The following is a 21,182-nucleotide window of genomic DNA, read 5'->3' as shown; positions in this document are numbered from 1 at the left end:
CCTGACTCCCAGCCCTGCTCTTCCTCCACTGGGCTGGGGAAACTGGGCCTGCACCTTCCTCTCTCCACAGCCAGGGAATGTTTGGGGAGGATCACAATTCCCCCCTCCCAAAGGAAGCGTTCTCCCTGGCACTGCCCTCCTGGAGGCTCTGGAACTGAACCCCCCCGGAGTTTTCCTGCCCCAAACTCCAGAGCCTTTGCCCAGCGCTTGGACAGAGAAGCAGCAGCAGGGGAGCACATTCCTGACCAAGTGCCAGCAATTTAATTCCATATTTATCTGCCATTTGTATCAGAGTCCAGCTAAACCACCAGGAATGCAGGCCCTGGGTGTAGGGATTGAGTCCTGGTCGTGGGTCTGTGTCCGTCTGTCCCAGCCCCAGGTCCGGTGTGGGGCCAGAGCCCCAGCATGGAATCACTTCTTCTTCATGTTCTGGAGGTGAGGTGCAGACACTTTGACCTTCCCAGGAATATTTCTTGACAGATCTGTGTCCTAGGGCACAGGGGAGAGGAGAAGGTGACCACAGCAGGAAAGCCTTTCTGGAGCACTGGGATGATCCTGTCCTTGGCCCTGGGAGCACCAGGACATCTCCAGCCTCAAGTCCCAGTGCCAGCTCCTGCCCCTGCTCCAGGAATTCCCACTCCCAAACCCAGAGGGTTCCCTGGGAGATGCTGCTGTTGTCAGACAGTGACACAATGCAGGAACAGAAGGCCCAGTGCTCCCACTGAGGCTCAGGTTCTCACGGTCCCTCCCAGCCTGGGCAGCAGAGCTGTCCCAGAGGGGCTGGGCAGTGTCCAAGGCCAGGCTGGATGGGGCCTGCAGCAGCCTGGGACAGTGGGAAGTGTCCCTGCCCATGGATTTTTAAGATCCTTTCCACCCCAAACCACTGCAGGACTCTCTGGCCTTCCCTAGGAGTACAGACAAACTCCACTGCTAACAAAACCCAACAGCAGCCTCAGTCTGGCAGCATTTCCTCCCAAAATGGCTCCTGTGGCCATTGGAGACCCTGCAGGGCCGGGCTCACCTTGACGCTGCGGGAACAGATCCTTCTCTCGGGCACTGGCCTCCTTGGACTGCATGAAATTGTGCAATGCAATCTTGGCAGCTGGAAAAACCCAGGGAAGAGTGAAACAGCCTGGAAAGCACCCAGCCTGCAGCAGGCAGAGCCCAGGAGGGGACTCGGGGCTCTCACACCGTACCTTTGCCCTTCTTCTGGGTGCCCGGAGTGAGCTTGACTTTGTACCTGCCCAAAGGAAAGGCTTCTGTCAGTAAAACAAAAACTCAGCACGTGCCCTCCCAGGAAGGGGCTGCCACTCACTTGTAGTTGGTCATGGCTGTGTAGGGAGCACAGATGGGGACAGCAAAGAGCAGGATGTCCTCGGGGTGGGGCTGCCCTGTCAGGGAGTCCAGCAGGGCCTGGCTCTCCTGGGACACAGAGAGCTCCACTGGGACCTGTGCTCAGCCCTCCTGGAGCCACGGGGCAGGGGTGGGGACAGGCAGCCTTGAAGGGCCCTGCCAAGCCAAACCCTTCCATGGCTCCATGAGCATGGAACCGGCACAGAATTCCCAAGCCAGGATTTGTGACTGATCTGTTTCATCACTAAAATCAAATCCTTGGCTGGATCTTGGTTTTGGGCCAAGGGTCACCCAAAGCTCCCACAGCAGATACCCTTATCCTCCTCCATGGAGGACTTAAAGGAATTCACTTATTCCCAGCCCTGGGCAACACCCACAGCCTGTAATTACACAAAAGTAATTACAGAAAAGTTTGAAGCAATTTGATATGTAAATAAACTTCAAACTAAAGGAGAACCTGCACTGCTCACTGTGTGATTCTCCAGCCCAGAGCCACCAAGGCAAAAACCAAGGGCAAACATCCATGGAGCCAGCTCTGGGTTTATGGGGGATGTGGAGATGAGCAGGGCAGGCATGGAGGTTAATTTTAAGGAGGTTAATTTTGAAAAATACCATTAAAGTGGGTTCAAACAGTCCTGGAGGGCTCCCCCCTGTCCCAGTCCCAGCAGGAGCACAGCCCCACCTCAGCCCTTACAGAACTGAGCATTCACCTCCAGTCCTGGCTGCTCCTGGTCCTGCTCCTCCTGCACACACAAACAGAGAACACATCAGGCCTGCAGAAACCACAGAGCTGCTCCTGCCTCCCCTGGCCCCAAGAAATTCTTTAAGGAGCAGCCCCAGAAAGCCCCATTGTCCCTGCAAAGAGAACTGAGCTGGTTTCACAACCAAGGTGAGAGCAGCACTGCACTGCCGTGGGTGGGAGGGTGGAGGTTTCTTTCCAACCTCTCGTTTGCCTGGCACACGCCGAGCTGGGATGGGAGATGGGGCTCAGAGATAGCAAATCCCAGCAGCAGGGCTGGGAGCTGGGGCACGCCCAGCTGAGGGGGAGGTGCTGGGTGAACCCGAGCCTCGGGACTGCTCCGAGCCCCAGTTCTGCCTGAGCTGGCAACAGGATGAGCACAGGGATTGCTGCAGGGCTTTGGGCTGCTCTGGGAATCCTGTGGGCTCCCTGAGCCCTGGCAGCAGACACAGAGCTCTCCACAGTGCCCAAAATCCAAGGGGAGCTGCTCAGCCTCCCGGGTGGGAGAGCTGCACAGAGCCAGGACAGACACATGGGCAGGTGAGGAGAGGAGAGAGCTGCTCACCTTCTCACCCTGTTCCTCACCTTCCCATCCTCCTGCTCCACCATCCCACTTCCCATCCCCCTCCTCACCTTGTCCTCCTGCAGCTCATCCAGGCCTGGCTCCTGTGCCTCGTGCAGCACAGTTCCTGCTGGCAGGCTCTCCTTGCCCCCTCCTGCTGCACGACGCTGGGGTTTGGGTTTCTGCTGCTGCTTCTTTGCTGCCTCTTCTTTCGTCTTCCCCTTCTTCCCTTTTTTCCCTTTGTCCTCCCTGCTGGAGCCTGCAGACTGTGGTGACACAGCTGGTCAGGGCTGGTGAGCAGAGCCCCCACCCCGGGGAAGGCAGAGCTCCCTCCTCACCCCCAGCAGCTTCATGATGAGCTCCCTGTCCTCCTCGTCCTGGTCCCTGTACTTCTCCTTCATCTTCTTCATTTTACTCTGCAGGAGGAAACACCAACAGCTTCAGAAATGACAAATCTTAGCAGAGTATTGCAACCACAGATGCTCCTTCCTTCCCAGTATCCCAAACTTTCAGAGCAGGTCAGCAGTAAGCAAGGCACTGGTTCCAGTGAGCTCTGTGCCAACCCCCAGCACCATCAGCTGAGACCCCTCAAAGCACCACCAGGCAGCCACGGGTGTCTGGGACACCTGGCATTACTGTCCCTGTTTCCATGGCCCCTGGTCCCTGCCCACCTTCTGGCCCCTCTTGATGGGCTGAGGGGCTGGAGCTGCCTTGGGGCAGCTGGGAGCAGCCACAGGTTGGGTCTCTGTCTCTGCCTCCTTCTGCTTCTCTTCAGACAGCTCCGAGCTCTCAGAGTTGTTCTGCTGCTTCTTTTTCTTCATTTCCCTAAGGAGAACAATCCCAACACCCTCATTTGTTGTGATGGGAGAGGAGAGGCTGCTGCTCTCTGATAGCATTCCCAGCCTGCTTCCCTGCCACAGGGACCCAGAGCAACACTGCACACAGCCCCTCCTCAGAAAAACCTCTCCAGCCCAGCAGCAAAACTGTTCCCAGCCAGCACTGCCAAAGGCCAGGAGCAGCAGCTCCCCTGGAAATGCAGGATGGACGATGGGCAGGGACTGGAGTGGGTCCAGATGTGCCCAGGGCATGGGGAGGGAATGGGGAAGAAGCATTTCCCCAGAGCAGCTGGGGCTGCCCCTGGATCCCTGGCAGAGACCAAGGCCAGGCTGGACAGAGCTTGGAGCAGGCTGGGCCAGTGGGAGGTGTCCCTGCCATGGCAGGGGTGGAATGGGATGGGCTTTAAGGCCCCTTCCAAGCCAAACCATGCTGGGATTCCCTGCAACAGCCACTGGCTCTCACCTCCTCTCCTTGGCAGAGAGATGCCTCCGGCCCTGGGCCCTGCTGTCACCCTGAGGAGGCAAAGGCAGTTCAGGGCAGATCCTGCCCAGCAGCTCCCACTGCTCTGGGCCACCCACGGCAGCTGGGACCTTACCAAGCTGGGCTCTTCCTCTTTGGGGATGATTTTCTGCAGGGATCTGTGGGGAGATGCAAAAGGAGCTCATCAGCAGATGCAGGGCAGCTCACCATGGACACACCAACCAGGACACACCAACCACAGCCCAGACTTCAGCAGCCTGGCTCTAACTTTCAGCTTTTCCAGAGCTTGGCAACCCCAGCTTTGGTGACTGGAAAAGGCAGAACACTGGGATTCACTTTAGAAGAGAATCTTGGCTCTCTGCCGGCTCCCCTCTCACACAAGTAACAAACAGCCTGGCCACCGAGGGAGCCCCAAGGTGCAGCTTCCCATGAGCACCCACCCAATCCCTGCTCCCTGCAGCCTCCAAGGAGTCCCAGGGACTGCAGGGAGCTGAGCTCATCCACAGCCTGAGCAGAGCAGAGGCAGCTCAGGGCTCAGCTTCTCAGCATTCCCACTGCTGAGCATGGAAGGAAGGAATGGCAACACATCCCAGCCCTGTCCTGGCAGTGTTTTAGGAGACCCTCAGGTGCCCCAGCTGCTGCCTCTCTCACCTCTGGGGCTGAAGATGTGACAGATCGATGGTGGTGTCTGGATAATTCACCTCTTCCTCCTTCACTTCCCTCTTGGGCTCTGGATGTTCCTCCTCAGACTCTCCATCGTCCTCCTCGGAGTCAGCCTCTGGAGCAGGAGTGTTCCCTCCTCCCTGCTCAGCACTGCCCTCCTCGTGGGTGCTCTCAGCTGTGGCTTCCACATCCTCTGCAGCTTCCTCACCCTCTGGAGCTTCCACATCCTCTGGAGCTTCCTCACCTTCTGCAGCTTCCTCAGCCCCTGGAGCTGCCTCAGCCTCAGCTTTTTCCTCCTCACTGCTGCTGTCTCCTCCGTCTGAGGCACCCAGGGCAGGAAAACACAGGAACACCAAACTGATCCATCATCCCAGCATGGTTTGGGTTGGAAGGGACATTAAAGCCCATCCAGTGCCACCCACACCTCCCACTGTCCCAGGTGCTCCAAGCCCTGTCCAGCCTGGCCTTGAGCACTGCCAGGGATCCAGGGGCAGCCACAGCTGCTCTGGGCACCCTGTGCCAGGGCCCCACCACCCTCCCAGCCAGGAACTCCACCCCAATATCCCATCCATCCCTGCCCTGTGTCAGTGTGAGACCATTCCCCTTTGTCCTACCAGTGACCCAAACTGGGATCCCCCAGATCCTGAGGGACCCCTAGCAGCTCCCCAGTGTCCCCCTGTACCTAAGAGCTCCACCTCCTCAGCCACCAGCTCACTGGCACTGCTGGAAACCGTGTCCAGCTCCTCATCCTGGACCTTGACCTTCCTGTCCTCACGGTGCCTCCACACACAGCTCTCATCCACCTGGAAATGAGGAGCCTCTGGGTCAGGCCTGGCAATGCTCACACACCACCTCGCTCAGCTTTTCCTTCCCTCTTTAACACTTCCTGCCATCAAAAGGCAGGAAAATGAAACCAGACCCAAGTGTGCCAAGCCCACAAGTCAGGGTGGCACCCAGAAATGTTCAGATTCCAAAGAGAGCTGGGAGAGCAGGCCTGGCAGAGGCAGGAAGGTGCAGAGTCTGTCTGGAATGCACACAGAGCACACTGCTTCCATTTCCATCTCAGCCCAGAGCCATTATCAGCAAGAAGCTCTTTATGGGATTTTTCCCAGTGGGAAAAGAAGTAATTTGGAATACACTGATAAGCAAGATGCAGAAAATAAACCTCCTGCAGCTCAAAGCAAATTACAAAAGCCAGCAGGGGCTGCATGGGAAAAGCTGTACCTTAAACAAGAAGCTGAAGCCCATCATCAGATAGGAAGGTGGAAGGAAATTCTTTTTCCCTGAAAAACAAAGGGAGAGTCTCATGAGGGGGTTTAGCAGCCACGCTGCAGGATGTACTTCCAAAATTCATTTTTATTAGAGGCTTTAGGCTACCAAAAATTACACTGGGGCTTTTTTATCTCTGGGATGAGAACAGGAGAGCTCAAAAGCAGCTGAGTTAATGAACTTCTGCCCAGGGCTCAGCTCAAACTGCTGCTGCAGCTGCCTGATATTCAGACTGAGCCATTCCCAACAGATTTCTGGGAGAAGAGTGGGATCTGCTGCCACTGCAGGACAGCCCAGCACCTTTGAGAAAACATCCCACTGCCACTGCTCCCCTGTGCCTCACCTCGGATCATGAAGCTGCCAGTGGTGAGATATTCTCCTGTGGGGGCAGTTTTAGAAACCTAAAAGAAAACCACAAAAACTGTAAAAAATCCCTGTGACAGAAGGCCAACATCAGGTGACAACAGCACCAAGAGAAAGACTGGCTCAACAGGAGCTGAACTCCTGGGACAGCTCTGCAGGGCTCCATATCCAAGGGGCTCTTCCTCTCCTTTGCAGGGAATTTTCCTAAGGGATGTTCCAATCCAATCACACCCCACCAGCACTGAGTTTTAGGAGTCCTGGGTGAGTAACTCAGGAAACAAACCCAGGGTCTACTCAAGAGCATTCAGGGAATAGTGATGCCTTGTGCAGGCTGCCCTAGAGCAGAGGCTGGATGGAGTTCCAGAATAAAGCAGGGATTTATTCAAAGCATCTCCTCCATGGATCCACCTTGGGCAGCACCAGAGCCCAGCCAGGGCTGCACCCAAGATGAACCAAAATGGCCCCAAAATGCACGGCCGGGCACAGGGTCTGTCCCTGGGATCAGTTCTGCTCCATTTGCACCTTGCAGTTCATTGTCCCATTCCAGCTTTAGCCCCGGCAGTCCCACCCTGCTTGTTTTTCTCTCTCCAGCCCACGGTGTTTGTGCTCTTGGGCTGAGATTTGGGTCATTTGTCCTTGGTGCCCAGCTGGAGCAGGAATTGTTTTGTCTCCCTGCTCTGTGCTCAGAGCTCAGAACTGCACATGATCAGAACCATGCCCTGATATGGAGCCCAGACCCACACACTGAAGCAGCACAGAATGTGAAAACAGAAAAGCTGAACCTGAGGCATGAACAAAACCACCACAGCTTTGGTGTGATCTCCACACCCTCACACAGAAGTCTGACCCCCAGCCATGGGCTCGTGTCTGGGGTCCCCTGCCAGCCCCCTGGGCTCTGTGCCTGCAGTGCTCACCTGGCTGTGGGACACCCACCAGGCGCTGGTGACCACGCGGGCGTCCCAGGCAGCGCTGTAGCACAGGGCCATGGTCCCCGCCTCCGTCAGCGTCCGCGGCGGGACGGGCTCACCTGCAACACCCAGAGCCTTCAGATCCTGCCCTGAGCCAGCCTGGCAGCCTCCCAGCAAGGACTGATCCCCATCCCAAGGGGAGGCACTGCCAGCTCCTGTCCCCAGGGCTCCACAGGTACCTGAAGGGTTCTTGATGACGCAGCTGGTGGCTCCGTGCAGATCTGCGTGCACGTAGATGTCCCCTGGGAAACAGAGAGTGCCCTCAGACCCACACATCCCTGCAGCCAGGGAATCTCTCCTGTCAGATGGAAATGCCTGGTCTGGCTGCAAGGGGCAGGGTGGGGACACAGAAGTGTAGCCACGATATTTTCTGAAAAATCCCTTTGCCAGGATTTTTCTCCTGAGAAGCTGAGAAGCCTCAGAGGAAAAGAAAAGCAATAATTATCTGCTGCTGTGGAATGCAACAGGTGCATCTGTGATTGGTCTCATGGGGTTGTTTCTAATTAATGGCCAATCACAGTCAGCTGTCTCAGACTCTCTGGTCAGTCACAAGATTTTATTATCATTCCTTTCCATTCCTTGCAAGCCTTCTGATGAATCCTTTCTTCTATTCTTCTAGTATAGTTTTAATATAGCATTTTCTTTTAATATAATATCTATCATAAAATAATAAATCAGCCTTCTGAAACATGGAGTCAAGGTTCTCATCTCTTCCCTCGTCCTGGGACCCCTGTGAACACCACCCCACAGAAGCCTTGCAGCCCATCCCTGTCCCAGGGAGAATCAGCTCCTCTGCTCCTGAGGGGAGCCCATCCAAGCTGCTCTCGCCCCGTGGCACCAGAGGAACTCCCACCACCAAAATTCCCTTGGATCCAAGGCCCAGCTCAAGGAGAAAGCAGAGGGACCTTCCCCTGTCACTCCTGGACACTGACAGAAGTGGGAAAGAGGACAAAAGCCCCACATGGCCTCCGTGGGCTCACCTGGTTTGAGGTAGCGCTTCACGATCAGCTCGTTCTGCTGCTGATCCCTGCCAGCAATCACCAGGTAATTCTCAGAGCTGATGAACCACAGGAACTTCTCAAACCTGCCAAATTCCAGCAAATCCACAGTGTCAGTAACTAACAGGACATTGCACAGGTGGGTTTTGATACCAAACTCAGAATATCCACCTCAGCACCTACAATTCATGAGACTGAAAATCTTTTTACTTCCATCCACAGGCCTGGGACATAAAAACAAGGCATGGGACAACTACAGCATTCCTGGCAGGGAGATTTGGAGATGGAACAAGAAGCACAGTCCTACTGTTTATTTTTATTTTAATAATTAAAATCTTTGAGATTTGGTTTCATTTGTTTGTTGCTTTTTAAAGCACAGAAGCCCAGAATGGTCTGGTTTGGAAGGGACCTTAAAGATCATCTAATTCCCCTGGACAACACCTTCCAGTGTCCCAGGCTGCTCCAAGCCCCATCCAGCCTGGCCTTGGACACTTCCAGGGACGTGGCAGCCACAGCTGCTCTGGGCTGCTGTCCCTGGGAACCATTCTGGGATTCTCTGACTCTTTAAGGAGACTCCATGCAAAGTGCAGAGCTCAGAAATCCCAAGGAGCTGCACTCCTAAGCCAGGGAAGATCCATCCTGACACATGGGAGAAGGACAATGGAGCTGTACTTGCCAATAGACCTTTCTGGCCTTCTGGATGGTGGTGACAGTCTGAACTTCCCTCAGGGTTTGCTTTGTCTTCTTCTCAGCTGATTTAAAAGCCTGTTTGGACAGAAAGCACCATCAGCATCCAGCAGGAATCACAGAATTCCCCACTGAACACTGGGAACGTTGGGAGGAAGTGGCCTGGACTTGATCACAGTGCAGGCTCCACCCAGCCCTGCTCTTAAACCCCCACCCTGGAGAGCTGCTCCCTGAAATGATCAGGGAGGACTGGACTGGAAGGATTTCCACTGATTTTCCCCTCTAAGTCCAGGTCTGTCAGTGCCTCCACCTGCTCTGAGTGTTCCCAATGCTACTGGAAAAGGAGGCTCCATCAGGGATCTGCAATCCTCCACTGAGCTCCAAATGCCAAGAATAAAACAACTCTGGGTGATTGATTTTCCCTGTCATGTTTTGTTTTAGGGCTGCTCAGATCAGCTCAGGATTTCCCACTGAGGAGTAGCAGGGATTTTCCTTTTAAATATCTTCTAAAATACAAGAGAAAAAAAACCTTTTCTGCAGCTTCCACTGTCTTCTGGGTTTTCTTGGCTGCATGTCTTTTGTGATCATAGTACCTGTGAAAGACAAGTGTGTTCTGAAATCCCAGCAGATCCACTCCTTCATCCCCCCACTCATCCCAGGCCTCTGCCTTTTGTTCCATGGGCAGAACTGGAAAATTCAACCTGTGGGAGCCACAGAGCAGCTGCTCTGCACCAGGGAATTCCCATCCCAGAGCTCAGGACAAGCTGCTGTTTCAACTTTTAACTCTTATTTTTAACAAGATATCCCAAAACCCTTCCTCCTGCACACCCAGAGAAATTGATCCTACAAAAACACACTAAATATTTACTGAAAAATCTTACTTTTTGGCATTGGCATAGGCAGACAAATTGAGATCAACATCAATCAATAAGGGTTTGTTTTTCTGAGGTTTCTTCAACTGTTTGGTTTTATTCTTTTTCTTTTTTCCCTTTGGTTCTTCTGTTTCTTCCTTCTCTATGTCAGCATCATCCTCCTCCTCTTCCTCTTCAGATAACACATAGGGGTTCCTAAAAACACATGAGACCATAAAACTGAGATAAGAGAACTGGTTAATTTTTAATCCTTGGTGCAATGTGCTCTTAATTTCATTCTCTCAGAGGTTTAGAAATGGCCCAAGGAGCCTCTAAACCATTCACAATTGGAGACACAGGAAGCTTCGTGTGCCAACCCTTTTTTGTCCTGGAGTCAGCCAAATTTGGGGGGAAAAAAGAAAACAAAAGCAGAAAATAAAAAGCCCAATTTTTCCAATCCAAGGAACTGACTGAAAGCAAGTTTATTCTATAAAGTGCCACTTCTGAAAGCGAGATAACCAAAAATTCACTAATTTACTTTGCCACATCCCAACTTTTACACCAAAACTTCTGGGTACAGAAAAGCTATTTTGGGGTATTTTTAAATCTCTGAGCTGCTGCTGCAGTGCACTCACCTCAGCAGCATGGTGATGTGGTTTGTCTGCAGCTTTAACTCTTTGATTGCCGTGGCCACGGGGTCGCCGTGGGCCTGGGCCTCCTTGACGATGGCGCCGATCTCGCTCCAGTCGATCTGGTTGGCCAGGGCGCTGCGCACCACCTGGATGGCCCTGTCCACCACCTCCAGGTTCATCTCTATCAGCTCCCCCTTCAGCTTATCAGCTTCCTTGGGAAAGGAGGAACTTGGAGCAGTGCAGCCAAGCACGTGCTCAGCAGGAGGTGTTAGAGAAATGGAAGCAGTGGTGAAGAAATGCAAGGATGGATTGAAGGGGTGGCACGGGAGAAGATCCAACCCCGGTGCTGCCAAGCCCTGGGGTGGTGGAAGGAGTCCCTGCCCCTGCAGCTGGGTGGGACTGAAGTTCCCTCCCAACCAAACCATCCCCTGGTGGTGTGATTATGCACTTTTTTAATTAAAACCCAAAATCTGCCTTACCTGAGCCTGCTGGAGAGCTTCCAGTCTGTGCTCATGGTCCCTACGGACGTTTTCAAGTTTCTTCAATGCTTGTTTTTCCTTTGAAATACAAGATGTCAAAAATATAAATAAAAATACTTTATATTAAAAATACATTTCTATTTATAGGTATGTTATGGTTATATTTATATTTATATTTAATCTTGCAGTGATTATCTGATGCCTTTGCCAAATGGCATCAGGTAATCACTGCAAGAAGCAAGAGAAGCCTCTGGAGATGTGGGAGCCATCCACATGGATCAGGACTCACCTGCTGCAAGGCCTTCAGATCAATCTTCTGCCCCTCCAGCTTGGAGTAGAACTCATCTGTAGCCTGCAGGAGAGAGTGAGGCTGGAGAATCCCCAGGCTGGCCTGACTCAGGGCAGGAACAGGAGGGGCCCTGCAGAGAAAAGGCTGCAAAGCACTAAAAGAGGTGACAGAGGCTGAGACAACCTCCAGGAGCTTTCCCCATTTCCCTTCCCATTAAATGAGTCCAGCAGGACACTCAGGGCTGAGTCCCACTGCAAACACAGAAGGAAAAAGTGGCCAAGCAATGGCTCACCTTTTTTTGCTAAGAAATGATGGAAAAGAAGCTGATTTGGTTCAGATTAAATGGTTGCAAAGCCAGATCTGCCTGCCCTGAATCCCTGCTGCTTCTCTGGTCAGTTAAACAAGCACAAAGACCCAGAGTGCCCAAAAACTGCTCCTGGTGTTCCAGCTGTGCTTAAAGCACAAGGTGAAGAAGGTTTGGGGCTGTTTAGATCATCAGAGGGACTGGGGACAAGGGATGGAGGGACAGGACCAGGGAATGGCTCCCAGTGCCAGAGGGCAGGGATGGGTGGGAGATTGGGAATTGGGAATTCCTGGCTGGGCTGGAATTGCCAGAGCAGCTGGGGCTGCCCCTGGATCCCAGGTTGGACACTGGGCTTGGAGCAGCCTGGGGCAGTGGGAGTGTCCCTGCCATGGCTGGGGTGGCACTGGGGGGGTTCTGAGTCCCTTCCAGCCCAAACCACTCTGGGGCTCTGTGATCAGTGAGGGAGATGACAGAAATTGAGGCAGGAAGCAGGGCAGGAGTGTGGAGTGGGAATTCTGGAGATCAAGCTCAAGAACAAGAGGCCAATTAATGACTCCAGATGTTAATGAGTGGAGGAGCAGAAAGGACAATACCCAAGGAAACACCAAATAAGAGGCCTGAGGCTTTCAGAGCAGGAACAGAAGAGTAAATGTGATTTCTGCCACAACTGTTACTCCAGCACAACTCAGGTTCCAGCTCTGCAGAACAAAACATTTGGGATTCTCTGACTGGAGCTTCCACCTCCCCCACTGCAGATCTGAGCTCAGGAGCCAGCACTGCCCAGCTGCAGCCCAAAGGCCCTGCTGGGATTGGCTTTTTCTCACCAAACATTCATCCATAAAATGATTCATCCCTTCCAAGGTCTCTGCTTTCATTAACAATCCCTGCACGATGTTTTAATTACTCTTTTTAGCAGCAATCAATTCAAGCACTTAAGTACAGCATCAGCAAATGCACTGTACCTTATTGAATGAGTCAAATTCCAAGTAGGGACATTTTGAATGTTGAGAAAACAAGAAAGGATGAAATTCCTCATATCTGTAAAATACACATTTGATATTATCACCTGAAAACTAATTTCTGTTATGCAGACTAGTAGGAATACTTCAAATATTTACGTGTAGATATCTTCTGCTGGTTTGTCTGGTTCCAGACTTGGCTTTTTCTCCCTTTTCTGGATAACATAACCCTGCAAGAAAACAAAAATATCATTTGTCTGTGGAAAGGTTTAGGTATCAACAAATAATTCCAGCAGGGAACCTTGTGCCTGACCCACTGGTTTGGCTCCAATTCCTTGTGGAAAAAGAAGTGAACTTCTTCCAGCCCCCAGGACTATCCCATAAATGCAGAGTTTCTGTGCAGGATTTATTACAGAACCTATTAAACCCCAAGTGCAAATCTCCCAGCATTCACACAATCTGCCTGTGCATTATTTCATTGCTGCCCAGCTTGTGGAAAGAAGCAATTTTTATTCCACATCAGCACCTGACACCCAGGAATAAAACCCAGAGCTGGGAAGAGCAGGAATTGGGAATTCCTGAGGAATCCCTGCTTGCCAGTTTGACTCTGCAATTCCAAATCCCTGATAACCCACCCAGACCCACCTTTCCACTGAAGTTCTCAGTGAGGGCCATGTATTCTTCTGCTTTCTCTAGAGCTGAAAGAACCTTTTCAAGGTTTTCTGAAGTGAAAACAGCAAAAATATTTCATCCCTGCAATTATTGCTCATCTTAAACAAGAGTCTAAGTTTACATCTGGGAAATTTTTGATATAAAAATGTATTTAGATGCGTTTTAGCACATAATTATTCAAGTTTCAGGAGAAAAAAAAGACCCCACAAATACCAGCACTTTATGAAATTAAAGCTGCAGAGGTAAAGCATAAACCAGAAGCTGTGAGAAGTTATTTTTTTACTGCACCATAATGGAGTAGGAAGGAAAAAATCCTCTGGAGTTATGGCAAATATAAAACACACAAGGAAAATAAGAGTGCAGGAAAATATTTTCTGATTTTATTACCCAAATCTTTAATTTCCCAGTAAATGTAAAGCTGCTGCTTTACCAAATCCCCAGTGTTTGCTACAAATAAAGACTTGGATGTTAATTCTTCTTGTCAAACAACCAGAACTCACCTCATGGGTGAGGTGGTGTCAGTATAAAATTATTTAGACTACAGGAACAATCTGACATTTTATCTCCAATTGATGCACAAATCAAGAGTTTTAATGCAAACAAGAATGGTCCCCAAGCTAAAAACATTAAAAAATAAAACCACATGGTCAGAACCACAAGTTCACTCATCTCTTTGGGAAAAAAAAACACTAAAGAGACATAAAAATCCCCATGTTTGTGGCCCAGCCTTTAAAATATTACACCTTTTTTTTCCAGATGTTGATCTACTTTGACAGCTCCAGAAAATCCAGCTTCTATAAGGCAGTGCTCAATGAGAGTGGCCCCATAAGCTGTGAAAAAAAAAAAGAAATAGTGAAGGATCATCTACAGAAAATATTCACAATTTGCCTTAAAAAAACTCAACAAAACTGGATACAAGAGTGTGAGAAGAGGGAGAAGTGCCAAAACTCAGGGAAGGGGCAGGAGGGATGGCTGTGTGAGGAGGAGGGGGTGAGGAACAGCCAAAATTGCCAAAAAGGGAAAAATGCTGGGGATTTTAGAGAGGAGCAGCTGTGCCTGGTGACTGGATCAGTAACACCGGGTGAGGCCAAGGTTTCCTACATGACAGGATCAGAAACACCAAATTCCAGCATGGTACAGCACAACTGGGATCAGTGGGGCACAATAATGAGCAATTGTACAACAACAACATCATTGTTATTATTATTATTATTATTGTTATTATTATTATAATATTGTTTTATTATTATTATTTAAGAGAGCAGGGTAGAGAAAGAGAGAGAAAAGGGTGGTGAAAAAGAAAATCAAGAGATGGGGAAAGTCATGCTCAGGTGTGATTTGAGCTGGAAATTCTCAGCTTGAGCTCAGGAAATTCTCTGCTTGAGCAGCATTGGCAGGTCAGGAGGAAAAACAATTTTGTTCTGATGACCTCAAACGTGACAAATTTGGTTCTGTGCTCAGGAAAACCTAACTTTGCACTTACAGCTCCTATCTGGTACCAGGATGGTACAAAATGCCCCAAGGCAGAGCTCCAGCAGAGCCACTGCCAGGGCTCATCACTGCTGCACCAGGGGCAGGCTCAGCTATGTGCAGATGCCTGGGAATCACCAAATCCCTGTTTCCCAAGGCAGCCTGGCAGGGTGGAAGGTGTTCCTGCCCAAGGCAGGGGGAGGGATGAGATGGGATTTAAGGTTCCAAACCCCAATCCAAACCACTCCAGGGTTCTGTGATATGTTATTGTCTGAGATTGCAAGGCAAGATGTATTCTATTTGCCAGCTGTATGGCAGTTATCTTCTGTTTTCCTTATCTCTTCCACACCCACTCCTCCCTCAGGGAGACACCTGCTGATAACAGCCATGGAATGTCCCTGCATGGCTGATAAGAACTACAGCCTCCCACTGGGAGATGTGAGCCCAGAGGGAGGAGCCAAGCATTCCTACCTGGATATAATCTGGAGATTCTGGAACACCAGCACGGCTTCTCCACTGGATTTCCCAGAGGAACAGCAGCTGCCTCTCCTTCCCCTGGATCTTCAGAGGCAGAGACTGCACCCTTCTCCAGGATCCCTGCTCCAGCAGAACCACCCCTGGCACTGCAGGAGGGCTGAGCCACAATTCCAATGGCACTGCTGCCAGCACCCTGACCCACAGGGTGTCAGCTTGGGTTCTGACTCTGGCAGTGTTGGTTTAGTTCACTGCATTGTTTATTTTATCCTTTTATTTTCTTCCCTATTAAAGAACTGTTATTCCTGCTCCCATATTTTTGCCTGAGAGCCCCTTAATTTAAAATTTATAGCAACTGGGGGCGGGGGGGGGGGGTCACATTCTCCATTTCAGGGAGACTCCTGCCTTCCTTAGCAGACTCCTGGCTTTCCAAACTGAGACAGTTATTCCAATTTTCCAGCATGACAGAGCACACACTGAGTGACCTCACTGCATCTCCTGACAAAGGCAAATCACTTACGAAGGAGTGGGTTGAGAACCCTCTTCAGCTGCTCCCCTTTGGGTGCATTTGATATGATTTCAGTTAACCTGCAGGAAGGAGAAAACAAAAAGTTGCAATTCCAAAGAATAATGTGTTTTAAAACAACACTGCATTGCTTAGAAGCTACAAAACATTTCCAGCCTTTAAAAAATGAAATTAAAAATGGCCTGGAATAAACTACCCAAAGATTTTCACAGCTCTGACAAATCTGGGTTTGTCCCAATAAATACACCACTTATGAGCTCTGAAATTCATGGGGACTTCTGAAGGAGTTTTGAATGAGTTAGGGATGGGACCTCTGAGTTTTTCAGATGATGCTGTTTATTTTCTTATCTTCTACATCAACAGGAAGGCTGAGTTGGGCTCACATCTTCACTGCATGGCTCAGAAGGTCACAAGACCCTCAGTTACAAGACTTTTTAAGGATTTATTGACCAATAATACACAGCCAACAAGGATATTTATGTTTTTAACCCAATCCTTAAATATTTCATCTCATGGACCCATGCTACAGTGAGAGCTTTCTTAGCCACTCATGTTATGGCACACAAACCCACAGTGCTGCATTCTAAACTCCTTGTTTACCTCTGGAACTACTTTTATTTCTCTATCTTAAACTCTAAAACTCTAAACTTTCTTCTTCTTAATGTGTCTCTGCTACAAATCCACATTCTCACTTCCAGCACCTCAGTTTGGAAGCCTTTTCCAAGGTCTCAGATCAAATCCTGGGTTTAATTCTAAACTTTGCCTTACAGGCCCAAAGCTCTGAGAATTCCCTGCATTTCAGATTCCAACAGTAATTGGAATTACCTGTCCAAGGTGGGCAGGGGCACGGCAGCTTTGGCGCTCTCCACCGGGTACCGCTCCCTCACAGCGAACCGGACGTCGTCGGCGCCGTCAGTGCGGAACCTCAGGATGTTGAGGATCAGGTACTCGTGGTCAGTGAGGACGACGTTGCCCTGTGAGCACAGGGACCCTGAGCGAGGCCAGCACGGTGTCCCTGCCCCAGGGGACACTGGCAGCCTGTGGGAACCCAGCACATTCCTCTGGCTGCCCTGGAGGACTCGAGCCCCAGACCTCCGTGCCTTTGATTTAGCCCTTGGAAAAAATTACCAACCTTATATAAAGATTTACAAGCCACCAAAGTTTTAAGTGGATTGATAGTTAGTTTGTCACAGAGTGAGAAGTACATTTTTTGGGTTTTTAGAATGGGGGATCGGGGTTCCAAGACGGAGGAATTTGGGTGTGCCTTGTCCTTTCTCCTTCTTCCTAGCCTCCATCTTCTGGGTGATGGTGGCACTTCTGGATTGGTTTAGGGTAGAGACAGACTGTCTGACATAGGTCATAGGTATTGGGAAATTATTGCAAATAAAGTACACCTAGTTTTTAGTATAAAAAGTAGTAGTTTTAGTATAAAAAGTAGTAGTTTTAGTATAAAAAGTAGTCGTTTTAGTATAAAAAGTAGTAGTTTTCAGTAGTTTTTAGTATAAAAAGACAACACCACCCAAAGGGCGGGGAGCGTGCCACTGACTGACCTGCTGAACGGACCTCAGCAGGCCAGGGAAAGAACGTTACAGACAACAGAAAATAACCTTGAGAACCAGAACAGAAGACTCCTGAGCCCAGAGAGGCCGAGAGCAGGCTGGCTCACCCTGTCATAGAGCTCCAGGATCAGGTGGTAGGCAGCCTGCTCGCTGCCGAACTGCAGGTCCACGATGCGATCCACGCCCAGCTGCCGCACGCTCACCAGGCGCCGCGTCCTCAGGTGCTTCCGGCACTGCAGGGGAGGCTCAGCTTGGAGCTTTTATGCTTTTCAAATCAGGGCTGCCTCAGGGGGGAACTCTAAAACTCTGTCAGCTGCTGTTCCCTCCTGTTTTATGCAGATAAAATAATTCCTCTCTAGGCCTGAAACTCAAGCACGCCTCACTGGCTCAGAGCTCGAAAAATGTAACCAACAGTGAATTAATAACAACCAGTGAATTATTTTGTTGTTTGATATTGTTCTTTTTTTTGTGCAGGTGAATGCTTTGCCTGTGAAATAAACAGCTTTTTCCAGTTTTCTCCAAGGAAGTATTTTTCCTGAACCACTTGGGTTGAATCGAATCTCCTTTTTGAATCTGCAATTGAATCTGCTTTCTAGAGAAACCTTGGGGAGGTTCTGTCCCAGATTTGCCCTAAACCAGGACAGGGGGCAAACCTGGAGTAAGTGACTTCATTACCTGAAGTTATAATTGGACAATTAACCTCTGATATGCAAATGGACCAAACTTTCATCTGTCTGAAAACCCCGTGATTGCTGTCTCACCTGGGTGTGGCCCCTGCAGGACTCCTGCATGCCCAGGGTGTGCCCTTTGAAGGCCTTTCAATAAATACTCCCCTTCATCCTTTAACTCTGTCCAGCCTCTGCTCTAGGCAGCCTCTGCAGCATCACAGGGGTGGGGAAAATGTCTGGGAAACATCTGAAAAAACCTGGGAATGGCTTGGCTATAGAGCCCTCCTGTGGCACCAACCACTTCCCATTTCACTCAAATACCACAAGAGCGAAAATGTTGGTGCTCACCAAAGTAACACCTTCATTTTTATAATTATAAATATAATTGAGCCCAAATCTTAACATTAAGATATTTTTTCCATGTTGTTTGTTTAGCTCGAGGGAGCAGCTGGTTCAAATTCTAAGAGTTTATTTGTAAAGAAAATGGGGATTATCCCTGCATCCATCTCTGCTGTGGAAAGCCTTCCTGGAAATCTCTGCTGAGACACTTCTGGCTGCACCCAGAGGTTAAACAGATCCATGGGAGTCATCCCAGGCTGTATCCCCATGGATCCACCTGCAGGAGCCCAGCCTAAGAGCCTGGAGCAAGGCCTGAACCCCAGAGCTCAGCAGACTGAACAGAGAACTCTGGAGCACAGGGTGCTGCATCCAGCAACTAAAAATTCACACAATCCAACTGGAATGACAAGGATTTTACTGGAGCAACATTCCAGAAGGAATTTATAAATAAAGTTTATGAAAAGTTTTTATCAATTTAAATATTCACTCTTTCAGGCACTGAACACAGTGATGTGACCCCAAGCCCACGTTTGCTCTTCCCTTGTCCTCAGCCACCTGCAGGACCAGGATTCACTGGGATAACCCTTCCCTGCTTTCCTGCCTCCAAGGACGGAAGGTGAGCACTCCTTCCAGATGTGCAGACACTTTCTAAAACCCAAGCCCTGCAGAGCTCACCTTCATGGCAAAGCTGGATGGCATCATGTTCTTTGGCCACTCAAACTCCGTCAGGTGGATACGGATCCCCGACTCCAGCAGCAGCGTGGCCTTGCACTCTGGCCTGGGGGAAAAACAGAGCAGGCACACCCCAAAATCCCCCAGCTGCACCCCAAAAACCTCCAGCTGTATCCCAAACCCCCCAGCTGCACCCCAAAACCCCCAGCACCCCCTCCAAACGAGGACATTCTGGGATCCCACTGGCTCAGGAGCAGCCACCCCACCACCACCCATCTGCACAGGGGTTTCTGCAGAATTCCCCATTTCCCAAGAACTTTTTGGGTAAAAATTACTGCATTTTACCAAAAAACCAGCAGAATTTCACTGGAAACAAGTCAGAAATTACTGCAGACAATTTAAAAAAAATGTTCACACAGCATTCCTAAAGAATTTGTAAGTACAGCCATTGAAAGCTCTTACTTTTGCAGGCGAATGAGATAGGTCTTGTTATCCACATCATAAACATTGTTCACTCTCATTCCCAGCAAGCTGCCAAAAGGAAAACAAGGAATGCTCCGGAGAACCCAAAACACAACTGGCTGGAAAAATCCCAGTGGTAGTTAAAGTAGAGAGAAGGGCAAGTTATGATAAATTACCAAGTTATATAAATTATCAAGTTATGTAAATTACCAAGTTATGATAAATTACCAAGGAGTAACCAAAAGGGCAGCAAAGGAAGATTAATGGAATGAGCTGGAAGCAACAACCATGGAGAGATGGAGAAACTGCTCTTAAGACACAGCAGTTAAGAGAGGAAGAAAATTAGATGGAGAAATTTATATCAATGGATAAAATGGAGAAAGTTGCCAGTTCCTGCCCCTGCTCCTCTTTGTGGCAGGGATGTAAAATGAACTGGTGATACTGGAGCTCCTGGCCAGCACCAGTAATCCCAGTATGAGCACTGAACTGGCCTGGGGGTGTCAGTCAGTCCCTTCAGAGTGGGGCTGGACACCAGGAATGTGTCAGGAGTTTCTCAAATGGGAAACTGAGAATGTTCCCCTGGAGAGGAGAAGCTCCAGGGAGAGCTCAGAGCCCCTGGCAGGGCATCTGAAGGGGCTCCAGGAGAGCTGGAGAGGGACTGGGGACAAGGGATGGAGGGACAGGAGCCAGGGAATGGCTCCCAGTGCCAGAGGGCAGGGATGGGTGGGAGATTGGGAATTGGGAATTCCTGGCTGGGCTGGAATTGCCAGAGCAGCTGTGGCTGCCCCTGGATCCCTGGCAGTGCCCAAGGCCAGGCTGGACATTGGGGCGTGGAGCAGCCTGGGGCAGTGGGAGGTGTCCCTGACCATGGTAGGGGTGGGGTGGGACGGGACGGGACGGGACGGGATGGGATGGCGGAGGGGCTGAGGGGGTTCTGTGCTGAGGGGCAGAGCTGTGACAGCGGGACACGACGGAGGAGCAGAGCCCCCACAGCCCTGAGACTACGGCCGGGACCAGGACCACGGCCAGAAGAAGGAGAGGGGACAGAAACAAAACCAGAACCAGAATCAGAACCAGGACCGGGACCCGGGGCAGGACCAGGTCCCACCGGGCCGGGCCCCACTCCTCGGAGCCGCACGGGCGGGGAGTGCCGGTACCTCTGCCGCAGCTCGGAGAGCACCGCGCGGATGTCGACGGTGCTGAAGCGGGACTTCATGGCGGCGGCGCCGCCCGCCGAGACCCACAGGGATCGCGGCTCCGGCCCCTCACAGCTCCCGGTCCCCTCACAGCTCCCGGTCCCCTCACAGCTCCCGGCGCTCCGCGGCCGCCCCGCGCCTGCGCCCACAGGCGCTACGGGTCGCGCCCGCTGCCAATCCCCAGCGCTCCGCGGCCGCGCAGCTGCCGAACCAAGCGGGGCGGTGCCGCGCGCGACCAGCAGGAGGCGCTGTGAGCGCGGGGGCGCTGAGGGGACGGGCGGCGAGCGGGGCGCGGCGGTGGCAGAAAAGGGTCCGGGAGTGACAGAAACGGGTCCAGGAATGACAAAAAGGACTGCGGGAGTGACAAAAAAGACTCTGGCGGTGACAAAAAAGGGTCCGTGTATGACTAACGGGCCCCAGGAGAGGGCGGCGAAAGGGGGACAGAAAGGGGCGCGAGAGGGTCCCGTGTGTGGGAAAAGGGTCCGGAGTGAGGGGGGCACGAAAGGGCTCGCGTCCCTCTGTGCTGAACAAGGCAAAGGAGCCCACCTGTGCCCGTGTCGGGCAGCAAAGGGATCTGCGGAACCCCTTTAATGAGTGTTTATCGACATTTATTATTTCAGGGCGGATTTGGCTTCAAAATTTGCTTGGAGCTGTGAATTTAGTGATTGAGCGGCGCGGGGTTGTTGCGGTGTTTGTCCAGTAGGAGGCGGT

General features: G+C 51.0%; 1 protein-coding gene across 1 annotated transcript; it reads right to left on the bottom strand.

Annotated features, from left to right (window-relative positions):
* Positions 1-261: 261 nt before the first annotated feature.
* NEMF (nuclear export mediator factor) lies at positions 262-20,608 on the bottom strand. The gene is given in 34 exon segments (XM_030949650.1): positions 262-489; positions 1,022-1,033; positions 1,035-1,102; positions 1,197-1,240; positions 1,316-1,422; positions 2,064-2,096; positions 2,726-2,920; positions 2,993-3,070; positions 3,326-3,479; positions 3,954-4,003; positions 4,087-4,129; positions 4,623-4,953; positions 5,317-5,437; positions 5,859-5,917; positions 6,247-6,304; positions 7,181-7,293; positions 7,414-7,476; positions 8,215-8,318; positions 8,909-8,997; positions 9,449-9,512; positions 9,801-9,986; positions 10,406-10,614; positions 10,882-10,959; positions 11,171-11,233; positions 12,437-12,512; positions 12,593-12,663; positions 13,079-13,155; positions 13,849-13,935; positions 15,570-15,637; positions 16,401-16,549; positions 17,242-17,367; positions 18,817-18,919; positions 19,276-19,344; positions 20,433-20,608. Coding segments are annotated over 34 exon segments (3,285 nt in total). The 5' UTR covers positions 20,492-20,608; the 3' UTR covers positions 262-411.
* Positions 20,609-21,182: the final 574 nt, after the last annotated feature.

Source organism: Camarhynchus parvulus, chromosome 5 (assembly GCF_901933205.1).
Source record: "Camarhynchus parvulus chromosome 5, STF_HiC, whole genome shotgun sequence".
NCBI lineage: Eukaryota > Metazoa > Chordata > Aves > Passeriformes > Thraupidae > Camarhynchus > Camarhynchus parvulus.
The sequence above is the reverse complement of the archived record's forward strand: the minus strand, read 5'-3'. Positions and strand labels throughout refer to the sequence as shown.